At 38.5% G+C, this 15,949-nt stretch overlaps 1 protein-coding gene across 3 annotated transcripts in view; it reads left to right on the forward strand.

The window, feature by feature from the left end:
- Positions 1-2,468, forward strand: part of LOC148010023 (deSI-like protein At4g17486) — a 40,486-nt gene extending 38,018 nt beyond the window's left edge. For all 3 annotated transcript variants that reach the window (XM_087672597.1, XM_087672598.1, XM_087672599.1), the window contains 2 exons: positions 1,255-1,322; positions 1,402-2,468. In XM_087672597.1, coding sequence (XP_087528723.1) covers positions 1,255-1,322; positions 1,402-1,680 — 347 coding nt within the window. In that variant the 3' untranslated portion in view covers positions 1,681-2,468. The remainder of the gene's footprint in view (positions 1-1,254; positions 1,323-1,401) is intronic.
- Positions 2,469-15,949: the final 13,481 nt, after the last annotated feature.

Consider the following 15,949-nt stretch of genomic DNA (forward strand, 5'->3'; position numbering starts at 1 on the left):
TTTTCCTTGATCAACTCATCCTTTTGGTCTGTGTCTTGGTCTCTCCATCAGCAGCTAGTTTTGCAAGGTTCTCTACCATTTGATGTGGTCATTTGTCCCCAATAGGCAGGAGTATATCATCAGCTAGAATGTGATTGCCACCAAGTGGCAGTTTTACAAGCGCTTGAGGAGTTCTTCTGTTCCCCTAATTCCTCACAACAACACTCCCTCCCCTAGCCAGTTGAACGTTGGTAGCAAAGGAGGGTGGCAAGCTTCTAAAAATTTAGAAGTTTCCAATGCTTTCAAGTGGCCAAGGCAGTGCCTTGTGCACTTAGAGATTTGGGTTGCGTATTCCCTAAAGTAGAAATCTTGCATGCTTTATGATTCTCACTTGTTAGGGTTCTTTTTTGAAACCATGCCTAGTTATGGTCGTCTACACGGTCAGCTTTTTTGACTTGGCGAGATCTTTGGAGGGATTGTTGAGGGCATTTACCCCTCTAGATCTATGGAGAGTATGTAGATGCATCTTCTTTCATCAGATACAGTTGCTCCATACAAGACCAATTTCCAAAAGTTTCTCTTAAAGATGCCTTTTTTATGGGATTTGTTAATTGCATGTTCCGTGAGACAGTTGCCTCATACAACAACAATCCTCTTAAAGATACCTTTGCATATTGCATCAGCATGAGATTGTGCACAGAGCTTCTGAAAGCAGTTTTGACCTGTAGGCCAATGCTTGCATGTGACCACATTAGATCAAACCATGCAGACTCATTCGGCCACCAGTTTATATACTTCTCAGTGTGTCAACAACAACAGAATTAGGGTAAGACAGATGGGTGCTCAAACTACAATGGGAGAGTCGACTTGCATATATAGATTCGAGAGAGGATCTTGATGCTCATAAGAAAGCAAGACAGTGTGGAGGCTTGGCTTCACACTTCACTGCTAAAGATGAAGAAAGAAGAGAAGGCTGGGGGCTCATTTGAAGGCTCTATCCTAACGTGAGAAGTGGAGGGAGAGCGGGGTTTTTGGGAACCATTATATGGGGTCGTTTTAAAATTCTAGATGATGGTGAAGAGATGGAGATGGTTGTGAGTATTCACCAAAAGGAGAAGTTACCAAAATGTCTTGTTTATCAACCCCATTTACAGTATCATATATCTCCACTAGCATATTTTTTAGATGCTTGCTTGAAACTTTTGGCTTTCAATATGCAAAGCACACAACTCGTGTTTTATTCTGATAACTGGTCAATGTTGGTCTGGCTAACAGGATGGGTCAACCGTTTTGCAAATGTTGGGGTGACTGCAGTTGAAGTTGCAGAGACAACAGCAAAACGGGTATGGGTGCTGTTAAACAGTGATCTTCATTGATAATCCCGAATTGCATTATAAGGCATTGTGAAATCTTGTCTTGCAGCTGAGACAAGCAAAGACTGAGGTTGTATCTGCTAGCAAGGCTGCATATCATGCCCTTTTTGGTGGTCCATCTACCTCCTCACCAAGTTCCAACTCTGACACAAGTGATTCCGGTGGGAATGGGGGGGGCATTTTGCGCTTGCCCTTTCTGAAAACACCTATGGCATTGTTTTCAAGGACGAATTCCAACAACGCCCGAACAGAGTCTCCATCAATGAATGGAAGTGTGCAATCAAGAAAGCCTGGAAGTGGAGAAGAGTCTTCTTCACATTCTGCTTGATACATTGAGTAGAAATATGCTTCATTATCAAGCTTTAGCAAAAGGGTCATATTTGACTGTGATGGTTGTTGATGGGAAAACAGTCCCTGCATTGTCTTTTTCCCTGTTCTCACCTGTTATATGACATTGTTATACAACACTGAGAACATTGGATGTTGACAGGAAAACAGTCCCTGCATTGTCTTTTTCCCTGTTCTCACCTGTTATACAACACTGAGAACATTGGATGTTACAAGCATTGCCCACAATATTGATATTATGCCCTGGGACCTTCCAAGCTAGAATGGCCTGCTTATAAGTGCAAGTACTGCAAGGGAACTTTGGTGGTGTGTTTCAAAGACAGATTTATCTGTCAGGGTGTGGCTGTATGTGGGTTTGTTTAGACTTCAGTTATTGTGCACCCAGTCAATACTTGTATGGATTTTGGCATCTCTTATTGATCATTACTGCCAAGAACTTTTGTACATTGGTCATTTCAAGATGCCAAGCTGTAACCAGGGAATGTCAGACATAGGAATTACCATGGTGCAATGTGGAACATAATTGTTTTTTGTCGTATATGGGGTCACAATAAGTGCTATCTTAATGAACTATTGTATGTATGAAGAAAAACTTCTCCATGGAAAAGCATTGTGAACAAATGAACATGGTCTTTTGAGGCTGGCTTACAGAAGCTTTGACATATATCTCTTTGAGCTGGTGTGCAACAGCTCATAATGTTTCTTCTTGAGAGAGTGGGTATAAGTATCGCAATGGAAACAGTGAAGCCTTTAATAGGCCCTCACAAAGGGAACTTTTTGCAAATTTTCTACTGCATGCTAAGGTAGAAGGACTTGCAGTATGACAGCTACCAGTGCCCTTTCAATCATTGGAGGAGGATGCAAATGAGAGTAGCAGAGAGCACCCAGTCGGAAGAAGCAAAGCCCACGTTAAGGAGGCTCAACATTAAAGCAGTTGTAAGAAATCTGCTATTTGTAAGTGCACTGGGATCTAGGTGTCTGATCATCATATGAACACATGTTTCAGCAGTATGTGTTGGGACTGTGTTGATACAAGTGCTTAAAATCAATGGTTACTGGACTCTATTCAGGACCACTATTTGCAAATTGTGGTGAGAGTGATGACCAGGGAAACTTGGTAGCAAATGAATGGCCTCTTATGCTCTTCTCAATGTGTGTTGTGAATGCTTTTTGACAATCTATGAAACTTTCCTATTAGGTTTGTGAACAGGTGTCAAATTGAATTGCAAGGAAATGACATATGGGTCAATGTGTCAGTGGTTTGTGGAATATGTTTATAGGGAACAAGTAGAAAAGGAAGTTTGTAGGCTATATATTGTATGCACAGGGAGTTACATCTGCTGCTTCTATGAGTAGTCAACATCCTTTCCATCTGTTCTTTGATCACAAGCTTGAAGTTATGAAGAATGTAGCACGGAGGCAGGTTGTTCACTGGTCATAATGGACGTCGGACTACAGGATTTTGAGGCATAATTGAACTTAAACGAATGCATTTCCCAGTTACATCACCGGTAAGGTAGTCCAGGCATCTCAAGCAGCCTCATTACAGGTGACATACTATCATCCATACCAGGAACAAGGATGAGCTAAGCTTTCTAATCCCTAGCTTTCCATCCTCTTTGTTTTTGATACAACTCTTCCCTACATTGTCAAGACCCATAATCGAAACTGTGAAGTTAATTTGGATCTAATATATTCCCGATGTGGGAATATTTGAATTTTAGACTTGAATCAAGGCTCAGTTTTAGAGTTGAATCAAGACAACAGAATGCATTTTGATGTGGGAATATTTGATGTGGGTCTTGTAAGAGAGGAAAATCTAAGTTTAAGAGAACAGAATGCATTTTGAAAGAGAAGGGATTTGTCCTTTATCATGAACAAAACACTACTTTCCCTTTTTAAATCTCATACATGAGTTTTTCATGTCATGGAATGGAAGTGATAATCAGCATACAATGCCTTTCCTAACGAGTAATTGATACAACAGTATTGCCTATCTTAATATCCTTGAAGGGATGAGGTGTGATGAATAGCCAAAAGCAAATGAGTGGTATCTCATGGGGGAGATAACATGAACCAAAAAAAGGTGACGTAATCACAAGGGCCTGCCAACCGTAAGTGTACAGGCTGAGTTCAATTGCTTAGTGAAGTTGAAGAAAATATGTGAAAAATAGTAACCATGTGGAAAATTTATGTTACAATGCATTCAAGCTATGCAAGAGCTACAATAATAGTGAATTTTGGATACAACTTCAAAAATGAATCAACCAAAGCACACATGAAGGCTTTATTTTATTAATTAAATATTATAACCTTGTAGAATTTTCTCTTCATGTATTATGCATATTTGGTTTAGTGATTTCCTCAATAAGTTAAATGTTGGTGTGCCTATATGTAGGTGGTGGGTACATATCCAAGTTGTGTGTGTGTATGTGTGTGTGTGCACGAGTTTGATATGCATAACATGTATCCATATTAAAGATAATAAATTTGTAAATATTTATGCATGTAGACATGTACTCTTGCATGCATGCAAAAAAAATAGTTACTAAACTATAATTGATGTCTTCAATAAAGTACAAAAGATTTGTATAGCTAAATGTTAAGATTTGTAAAAAGGCATAATAAAATAGGAACTATATCAATATATTTTTTAAAAGAGTGGATGAGTTTTCATCATCTTAAGTGCTATATATATTAGACCAATCATAATTTTGAAACTCTCATTTTAAAAATACCTTCAACTTGAGATTGTCTCCTTTTTAAAATTACCTTCCAACTTAAGAAAAAATGAGCATTAGAAATGCCCCTTGCTTACAAGAACAAGAATAAAGACTTGTGCATAAGATACAATACAAACAAGCTCAGGTCATGTAGTAGCCACATCACAAGAATTTCTAGTACATTAGATGGCCAAAACCAAATCATATGTATGTATGTATGTGCACACATACACACACCTCTCTCTTGCACGTGGCAAAGATTTTAGCTTGAATCATTGTAGCCAATGGTGAGGACCTCTTAATATTGTTGTAGCCAATGACATGGATATTCCCTCAAATGCTTACAAGCTAAGTTTGTAAGAAAAACTCTCTTAAATTATAGCACCAATAGGGGGAAAATGTAGGGTGATGTTATAGTAGATGCTTTGCATCCTTAAAAGTAGATGCTTAGCATCAAGTCTTTCTTGTCAACACACAACATCTAATATTTTTTCCAAAGAAGTTTTGCGACACGAGAATCAATTGTGTGTCTTGCCTTGAAACAACGATGCTACCGAATGACTTTTTTTGGGGCGGGGGGGGGGGGGAGGGAGGGGTTGCCCAGTTGCGACCATGAAGGCTCCTTCATTACTTGATAGTATTTACATGGAATCATATTTGAATGTGATTGCTCGTAAAGGACACCCTCAATCATTTTCTCTTAGAGTAAGTCTTTAATACACAATGTTTTGTATTTCTCGTCTCAAGAGGTTTTAGATATGCATGTACACTCTAGCTCCAAGCACATGGATAATATAACAAATTTGGAAGTGAATGCTACAATGGCTTTTTATAAATGTGGTTGAGTGTGTTGCACTTATCATGCTGTTTAGATTGAATAAGGCATTTGCCTTGAACCAAGATGAATCTCCAAACATGAAGCTCACACCTCAATCACTTGCTAAAATAATAGAACTTTAAAACATAAGTGCTATCTATTGCTTAGATTTTAGAGGACATGTATAGAGTGTTTCCATACATGTGCATAAATGAGCACATTTTGGAGGTGCCATGATGGCTTTCATAAATTTGGTAAGCCTTTGGTACACCAAACTAAGTGGGATGTACTTATCATACTTATCGTGATGTGGGAATAGTTTTTTCTTTTAGTAAGACATTCATATTTGATCCAAAAAAAAATCCAAACATTATGCTTATATTGCAAATGCTTCGTGACAAAATACTGATCTTGTTGCATAACCATCATATATATTGAAGTGACCTCATAGCCTTTACAATCTTGTGCATGATGCTCAATCAACAATAATATATAGAGCCCAAATGATCTACAGTGTTTTTTGTGCACGTGTGTGGAGAGAGAGAGAGAGAGAGAGAGAGAGAGAGAGAGAGAGAGAGAGAGAGAGAGAGAGAGAGAGAGAGAGAGAGAGTAGTTTATTATCGTCCACGGAAGGACAAATTATGACCCATGGGACCTTTCCACATATACAATGATTCTCCTCCCCCATGGTAGGAAAGGGTAGCTACGGTGAAAGAACGATCTATGCAGCGTGGTTCTCCCGAAAGCATAACATGTGGGTGATGAGAACCCCTAACTTCGATAAAGTAGTGGTGGTCAGAAACTGGTGAAGTGGCCCCTGTAAAGGTATATCAAAGTCAGCTTGTATGTGTGTATATACTAGGCATGTCATAATCATGTGCTCCTATGATTCTACACTGTGTAGTCCACACAGCTTGCATAACCTCGTCTCTCTTGCCTGTCCACTCCATGCACCTGTCTCGATCAATAGTGTGTGATCGAGTTCGAAGTCATGCAATACTCCGTCTAAATTTGGTAAGCCTTTGGTACACCAAACTAAGTGGGATGTACTTATCATGCTTATCATGATGTGATAATAGTTTTTTCTTTTAGTAAGACATTCATCTTTGACCCAAAACAATATCCAAACGTTAACCTTATATTGCAAATGCTTCATGACCAAATACTTATCTTGTTGCATAACCATCATATATATTGAAATGACCCCATAGACTTTACAATCTTGTGCGTGCTGCTCAATCAACAATAATATATAGAGCCCAAATGATCTACATTGTTTTTTGTGCACTGTGTGTGTAGAGAGAGAGAGAGAGAGAGAGAGAGAGAGAGAGAGAGAGAGAGAGAGAGAGAGAGAGAGAGAGAGAGAGAGAGAGAGAACGACGAATAAGACATTCCCATAAAAAATGACATAACTACTCTAATGATATGGAAAGATGTAGAAATTTGTTAAAAAGTTTTAAATTGCATTTTTAAATTTTGATTTTCTGTGTAAAGGAAATTTGTTTATCAAAGTGATGACTATGGGCATAGGGTAGGCCCGAAAATTTTCAAAAGGATAAAGTGAAGGTTAGAAGGTTGGTTGGAAAAAGCAAAGTTTTTCATTATTGATTTGAATATTCATGCTTCTTATATGCCTTTACATTTGATTTGATTCAAAAACTCATATGTGTGTGCACGTGCGCGCATGTATGCATGTGGGTGAGTGTATGTCCATGAATCTAACACCTCACCCCTTGGTTGAACTTCCATTTTTTTCATTCTTAGTTCTCGTAAATGCTTTCATTTCTATATTATAATGTAATTGGATGTTTTGGTTTGCTTGGATGGTTAATGCATTCATTATATCTATTAGCTATCCTTGTTGATTATAAGTTTCTATTTCAAAATATACATTTCCATTCAAGTTTCTTGTAGAGGAACTTTTTCCATACTTCCTTTTGATTCATTATAGCTTAGAGCATCAAATAGGCCATGTTCATAGTTTAGTAGTACATATATTGAAAATTTTCATTTCAATAGATCTCGATTAGCATGTTTTCTTGTAAGAAAAGAAAATTTTGTCAACATGCTAGAAAAAATCCTAAGATAAAATACGAAGTACAAATAGTTTTGTGTGAGGGGTTGCTGAGTGCATCATAACACAATGGTTGAGTGAACAACCAAGCTAGCAGGGTGTCACATAGTCCCATGCCCACATAAAAGCATGCCCACATAAAAGCATCTCTTTTTATTTGCTCAGATTCACCATCATGTAGTCTCTCCCATCTCCTATTGAGAATATGAATAATTTTTGTCCCAAATGTTAGAGAGAGCCTCTATATTGGAAAACTTAATGAAGGTCAATGGCATGATTATACATCATATTCCAAATGAACCAACAATAAGAAATGAGTGGCAGTGGCTCTCTTGAAAATCCTCATAAGTACATTTGAGCTTTTGTTCACAATCTAAGCTACTACCCTCCACATCAGTATCATAGTCTTAGCTATGCTATGAAAAGCCACCCAAGGTGTCTCCACACTTCCTAGGCTCTCAAACAATGCCATGTGCCATAGACCAGGTCTTTAGGTTCTCTCTCTCTCTCTCTCTCTCTCTCTCTCTCTCTCTCTCTCCATCTTGCATATGCTATGGAAGCCATGCTATAACTAAGTCAAATACCTACTTCTATCCACTATAAGCCACATGGAGAGAGAGAACTTGGGTCTTAAGCCATAAACAAGAATTATGGAGGCTAACAAGAGTTGACGACTCCATAATATAGGGACCTTAGGAGGTTGAATATGTGGCTACAAAGCACCACACAACCTTGTTGGATCCACGATCAAACCCCTTGGTTATGAGAGACATTGGGAGATGTTTGTACCAGGAGAGTGTTCATTGACAAGATAATCATGCATCTTATAACTACTTTCATAGAGGAGGAGCTTCTCAAGGCATTAGCAACCTTACCTTGAAGTAAATGCCCAAGAGATGAAAATGGTCCACATAGACCTCATCGTGACTTTTCAAGAGATCATGGAATCATGAGATATGTTAAAGAAATTATCTAAGGGTTCAATCCACCTCATTTCGAAGGGTAGTGGGGACATATTGAAGATCACATAGTGGAGCCCAATGAATTTGCTTGGAATTGCTTATAAGATCCGTGGAAAGGCAATGGTCTAGATTGTCCCTTTGATGTTGAACATTGTCCCTTGAGCGGCTCACTATATGTAAACCCTCCCTATCATATGCATTCAAGGCCTCTTTTGAAAAAACTAAAATGCATGGATTGCATTTTAGTTTGATAAAGACACAATTTGTTGAAGCATATGTTTTGTTTATCTTGACTTCTCTTCATCCCATTGCCATGTATAGAGAACTTGGAAGTTGTTGATCAAGTGGAAAGTGAAAGAATACAATGCTGGTACGAGAAATGTATACTTCAACTAATCATTGTAATGTACCTTATCTTGGAGGTAAGAATTTTAAAAAGTAAACACAACAAAGTGGGTGGTTGGATTTTCCAAATAAGAAGCATTAACATCAAGACAACGAGAAGACAACTAAAGAGAAAAAGGTCAATAAATTTTGGAAAAGAACAATCATTTTATAACACTTGGTGTTGTTATTTTTATGAGAGTTAGGCTCCCTCTCGTGCAAATTGTACTTAGGAACTATCATTCCACATCTAATTTATTCTTTCATCAAGGTCAAAGATTAATTGCATGTAAACAAATTCAGTTGAAAAAGAGATGATAAAGAATAGAACATGCTATTCATGTGTGTGTAAATTTTGAGTTCTTGCTTTCTTACCTGAGAGAGAGAGAGAGAGAGAGAGAGAGAGAGAGAGAGAGAGAGAGAGAGAGAGAGAGAGAGAGAGAGAGAGAGAGAGAGAGAGAGAGAGAGAGAGAGAGAGAGAGAGAGAGAGAGAGAGAGAGAGAGAGAGAGAGAGAGAGAGAGAGAGAGAGAGAGAGAGAGAGAGAGAGAGAGAGAGAGAGAGAGAGAGAGGAGCATACTTGTGGGTCATGCTTCCTCCTTGCATGCAGAGAGACTATAGAGGTTTGAGAATGAAAGGAGCATACTTGTGGGTCATGGCTTCATGCTTGAAGGGAGGCCACATAAATCTTGGTGTTCATGATGCATGCAGCAAGAGGGTAGGTGATAGAGAGCTATCGTACTTCATGGATCATGCCTCTTGAATGAATAAGAGGATGTCCCAAATCCCATTGTTGAGCTCATGTAGTGTAACATTTTGGTTTCGTTTTATCGGGACAGTGGACACCTCAACCACACATACTCAATTACATGCTTGCATGGCGGAATAGGAGGGATACACAAACACCAACTTTGAAACACATGCAAAATAACTGGGACTTATGTTTGCATATTTGAAAGAGAAATTTTCTTCTTTAATTTTGGATGTTGCAGTCGTAGCGTATGACCATTGGGAGGCATAAGTTCTTTTCACATGAAATAGAGGAATGATTAAATGGAATAGTAGAATGATTCAATGCATTATTTAACTCAAATTAATTAGTGAATCTCAAGAGTGCTTGATGAAAAAAAGCATATTTGTATTGCATGAGAAAAGTGGGACGTCTAGCAAAACGATTACATGCTTAACCTAGTGGGAAAAAAATCCTATGTACAAGTGCCCATCATAACTCTTGTAATCGATTTATTGTGACATGGGAAGAAATAGAGAGGAGAAGTTAGAAATAGGAGGTAAGGCATAAGAGCATTATCATAAAGGCAACAGAAAGCAAGCCTTTGAAGGAGAAAAGCATAAATGCTTTTAAAATAGGGTTGATTGATTAAGCAAATGTTTTTTTTGCTAATTGCAATCATGGAGAAGGCAAGATAGAAGCATGCACCTATTTTTTAGCCCCTCACTTAGCTTGTTCTTCATCTGCTCTTCTTGCTTTGCTTCAACCCTCTCTTGCTAGTCCTGAAGCCCTTTGTGTATAGTAGTCTCGAGTGCCCCATAACCATCAAATTGAAGAGAAGAGAGCAAGGAGGAGAAAGCCAGGAATGTGGGCAACAAGGCATCACACATGGACATAAAAAGGTGCCAGCTTTTATCATGATGCTTAGTCCACAACTTGTCTAGAAAGTAGGCCCAACACTTGAGGGATCTTAGACTCAACCAAACCAGATACATAGACTACGTGGGGTTCACTCTCCATTACTATTCCCTTAGGAGACTTGCTAAATTTGGTCCCATCATTTAAGGATCACATGCTACAAATGATTCAAACGGATCGGCCTATACTACTAGAACTTGAAGTTGCAACCTTGACAAGGTTTGTAGTAGAAGAGGAAGTTTGAAAGGTGCAACAGAAGCTAGTTCCATTAGGAATGTTGACTAATCCTACCAGTCTAGTTATCTCCCTATGGTCCCAAAATCAGGCCGTCAACAATGTTCTGCTAGACAGTGGATCCGAAGTTAACATCATCATTGTGGCCACTTGTAGAGATTTTCAATTGATGAATTAGGAGCCATGCTCCTTCGTGGTATGAATGGCTAACCAACAAAGAGTGTTCACCTGGCATCATCCGATCAATTCTTATGGAGATAGCTAGTGTGTCATTCCTGAATTCCTTGGTAGTACTCAACATGGACTATGCATGTGAAGATTATTTCCTATTGCTTGAATGGCCCTTGTTGTGACAAGCATGGGTTACTCATAATTGGGATTGTGATTGGCTAAGAATTCATGAAGGTGACAATAATATCTGTATTTTATTAAATAAAAATTTGCCTCCATCAATAGTCTACAGACTAGTAGTTGTAGAAACGGTCAATATGGTGGATGGCATGGACGATGATGAGGAAGCTACATTCTTGGCACCTAATGCCCATTTAGAACCATATTGTTTGGTGGTTAGAAGTGCTTAGAGATGCATTCATCACTTCACCCTACCCAAGAGCTAGTTCCAACACAAGATTCGAATCCCGATGATATAGAAATCTAGAATCTAGACTTTGAAGCAAAAGCGGCTCAAGCTACAATTATAATCAAATGAGAAATTTTGGATGTGCTCAACAAGAGAGAGAGTTTGAAGAAAAAATGCAAAAGGTCACATCACAACAGTCATAGAGGATGCCCTCACGGCAATCTATCTAGGTTTGGAAGAAACAAAGCTGATGGTGAAGATCAGTGCTGCTCAGCCTAGCTTCTAAGACCAGCTTGTCGCCCTCTTGAACAAAATTCAATGATATCTTTGCTTAGGATTACTTTGAAATGAAGGGGCTAGATCTCCACTTTTATTAACACTAGATTCCCCTCAAATGGGATGCTTTGCTAGTTTGCATGCAGAGGTATCACATGAATATGCACATTGCAAAGTTAATCAAAGAGGATAAACTCTTTTGAGTTGGCTTCATTGCTCCAACATATCGGGTAGAGTGGATTTCACCCGATGTTATTGTCTCCAAGAAAAACAAGAAGTTAAGGATCTGTGTAGATTACAAGAAGTTGACTGTTGCCACCATTTTGGATCCGTTCCACATTCCTTACCTTGATAGCATTCTAGATGAGGTTGCTGGCCATGATATAAATTCCTTCTTGGATGGATTCAATGGCTATCCGGACTGCTCCAAAGGATTAAGCCAAAACTGCATTCATCATGGTTTGGGGTGTATTTGTATGTACAATAATGTGGTTTGGGTTGAAGAATGCCCCCCCGTGGGATATGTAGGAGATTTTGGGCCCTACTTGACAAATTTCATGAGAGTATTTCTGGATGGCTTCAATGTCTTCGGCATGCTCGTGCTTCACTTGCATCATCTTCTTGACTTTGTTTCACTAGATATCGGGAAGTCATCTAAGTTTGAACCCCATAAAATGTGTATTTTCCGTGAAAGGTGGTATTCTTTTGGGCTATAAAATTTCTCATGATGCCATTGCTATGAATCCCAACAACAAGGTAACTACCATTATATAGACCCCCATACCCGATTTCCCATCTATGGTGCTACAATTTTGGGGCAAGTCTATTGGCACAAATTACATTTACACCTCCGAGTCCATGTGGCTATTCCTCTCAATCAACTAGCCCACATCCCAAAAGTAGCCTTCATATGGAATGAGGTGGTGGACTTAGCATTCTTATGTCTCCAACTACTACTATCCAAGGCCCCAATCTTGGTCCTGCTTGCCCGGATTGGACAAAGCCTTTTCATATCTTTGTGGATGCCTCAAATATTGCAATAGGTAGTGTAATTATGCAACATGATACCAATAATTGGTTGCAACCTATTTTCTATGCGAGTAGACAGCTCTGTACTACTAAGGAAAATTATTCTGTAATAGAAAGAGAATGCCTTAGAATGATTATTTCATGAAGAAATTCCATCATTATCTACTTGGCCATTCTTTGTCTTTCATGTGGATAATTTTGCTCTAGTTTACTTGGTCAAATAACATAATGTCATAAAAAGACTAGCCTGATGGATCCTCTTGCTCCAAGAATTCAACTTCAAGGTGTTGCACAGACCTAGAGTATAACATGTGATTGCAGACTTCCTTTCTTGGCTTGATCTTGAAGAAGCTCTGCTCAGAGTAGATAATGACCTTCTAGATGCCCAATTGTTTCATGCAACAACTGTCAATCTAGAACTTGGCCCACCCAATCCTCCTTGGACATGATATGAGGAATTACTAGTCTTCTTGGACTTAGGACAAGTCCTGAATCATATTCCAATGGACCAATGCAAATGATTGGTTCTCCAGAGTTGGCATTTTGAATCCATCTTGGGCCAGCTCTATCATAGAATCCTATCCAGTGTGCTGTAATACATCATTCTTCCTATGGAGAAAGATGCGGTTGTGGAAAAAGCTCATCATGGTATTGTTAGAGGCCACTTTGCAACATATGTTATAATCAGGAAAATTCAACAAGTAGGACTATGGTGGCCTACCATGCATGTAGATGTCCATAGATTTGTTTAGAAGTGCGATGTTGCTAGCAGCTTGGTCAAACCCTATCCCAAGATTGATTACCCTTCACCCAATCTTGCAACTTGAACCCTTTCAACAATGGCAACTGGTTGCTGGCCCTATCAAACTTGCAATATCCTACATAAAAAACAAGTATATTCTAACAACAACGGATAATTGTACCAAGTGGGTTGAAGCATGGGCTCTAGCAAATAATTCAACATAGGCAATGGCAAAGTGCCTCTTCAAAGATATCTTTATATGCTATGGTTGTTTTGTAGAATTGGTAAGTGATAAGGGAGTCACTTTGCAAATAAGGTCATCAAGCATATGACTTCTTTCTTCATGGTGAAAGAGGAGAAGAGGTAGTGTCTGCATGCGTGTCTAGAGGCCTGCTTAGACTTGGCTGCTGCAGTCACTAATCTAGCTGAGTCGGTGGCCATCAATCTAAAGAGACTATAGGAGTTGCAGACGAGCTTATATACGGAACTGCATGACACTCCGATATCCTTATTCCTAGCTGCTATCCCTATTGCGTTTGGAAGATGATCTGGATGCTGATGCCCAGTCCCAGCCTTTGACCCACCCAACTCCTGTTGACTGCTAACCCCCTCTTCTTCCACCCCTCTACCACCTCTCCTTCTGCCACAGGATCGATAGCAACACTTTAGCAAGAGGCTATATATAACCTTCACCACCCCATCCCTTATTCTCCATGGTGTGGCAAGGCAACATTAGCTCTCTCCCCCCAATCCGATTGCCACTGATGTTGCAGCTCAAGATAGAGCAGGCCTGAGAGCCCTTTTCATCCCTAGAGCTAAGATGCAAGAGGAAAGGGAGCATGCCTTCAGAACACCCTTCCAACAACCTTGAACTACCATGGTGCCATCCTCGGCCGGTAAAGGTAAGAACCTAATCATGGAAGAACACATCCCCCTCAATGATGATGAATTGTCTGCATTCTCTTTCCCCTCTCATCTTCCATTGACTCCTTGTTTGGGCCCAAAGATCTCCCATGCTTTGAGGTTACCTTACATTCTTCCATTCATTGTATTATTGCGATGGTACCCATGATTGTCTAGTCCATTGTCATGTATTTTCCTAAGTGATTACCCTTTGGGATGATGTACCCCATGCTTTGAGCCCATTTTGAGCACACTAATACATTGTTGGAATATATGAGAATTCATTTTCTTTGATTAAGTATTGTCTTGGTAAGTGCATATGGTAGTATCTTCTTTCAATATGCTATATTGTTGAACTTGCGAATGCCAACATAACCTTGTGTTGGATCTAAGTATATTAAGGCTCTAGTGTCATGTAGAGCTATGCAACTTGCTTGCACTTGGCAATCACACCAAGACTTGGACCCAATTACAATGATGATGAGATCAATAAGTTGACGATCTCACGAATGATGATGATGATGAGGAGACAACAACGGAGTTTTGAGGTTTTGAGAATGCCTTTTAGTATGTAGAGAGAATGCTCTAGATCAATAGGAGCAATGCCACCATAACGAGACTTCTATTATTAAACAATAGAAAAATTATGTTCTAAAAATACATAAAGATTTATAATTACAAATTTTTACTTTGAATATGTACTTTTAATCCCTTGTAATGCAATTATGGCAACCTTTATATTAATGACATAAGGTCTCGTTCCCTTTATATTATTGACACAATTGTGATTGTAGGATAATTACATGAAATCTAAATTCAAATCACCAAAATTTGGGTGCTTCAAAATTCTCGCTCATCTTTCCCCCTCCCTATTCGACTTGTTCCCTCGCTCCCCCCTCTCTCTCTCTCAGCCCCATGGATGGAGAAATTCAACATTCAACAAAGCGTCCAAGCTCTTAGACCACGTTCATACTAGTGTTTAATTAATTTCAAAGTGGTGTGGAAAATAAACTCATATTTGATTCAACTTCTTTAATGACAAAAATTTGTGTTAAAATTTTATGTAGGTATCAAAGAGAATAAAAGAGTATACAATATAAAGATATTGAAGCAAATCTCTCTTTACTTTCAATACATTTTCAAGTATTGATATTGAAGTAAATATCTTTGCTTTCATCATAATTACATAAAAATTTATTTACAAGGCAATACAAAAAAGCTATTGCTTTTTATGAGGACTTTTCCTAGAAGAGACATCCTTTTTAGAAGTCTTTTAGTCTATCTTTCATACTTCAATGCGACAAATATTGAGAATATGCCTTCAGTTTGTTATGGTTTTGGAAAGATCTTCTTTCTTGTCCATTTTCACACTCTCCATGGTCTCCTTGTCTCTTGCTCAATATCCATTTTAATATCTCTTTAAACCTTACTCTTGCCTTGATCTCTTTCTCTTGTTGTGGTTGGATACAACTGATAACCATATGCTTCAATAACAAAAATATAACAATCTAAATTATTTTATAAGTAGCAAAATTTTAAACCATGGGATTCCTTCAAAGAATTAATGAAATAACATTGCTTGGCCTAGAAAGTTTAGCTGGCTTTTAAGACATGATGAATCTTCTACGATAGTTATCTAGGATTATACTTTATCCCCTAGTAGTTGATTTTATCCATACCATTCTAACAATGACTTATAAATCAATTTTAAAATGTTTCAAGGTCTTACTAGATCCATTTTCATTTGATAATGATGGAAAAAATCCAATCTTAATGAGACGGAAAAAAAAATGGATCTATAGAATCCCATTACAAGTTTAAAAGTTTGGACCCATATAGAAAGTACTTAAGAATTTAAATTTTGGTGGTTTTGACCCCC

This window comes from Lygodium microphyllum, chromosome 30, assembly GCF_053477565.2.
Source record: "Lygodium microphyllum isolate KBCC chromosome 30, Lygodium_microphyllum_v1.1.10, whole genome shotgun sequence".
NCBI classification, from domain to species: Eukaryota; Viridiplantae; Streptophyta; class Polypodiopsida; order Schizaeales; family Lygodiaceae; genus Lygodium; species Lygodium microphyllum.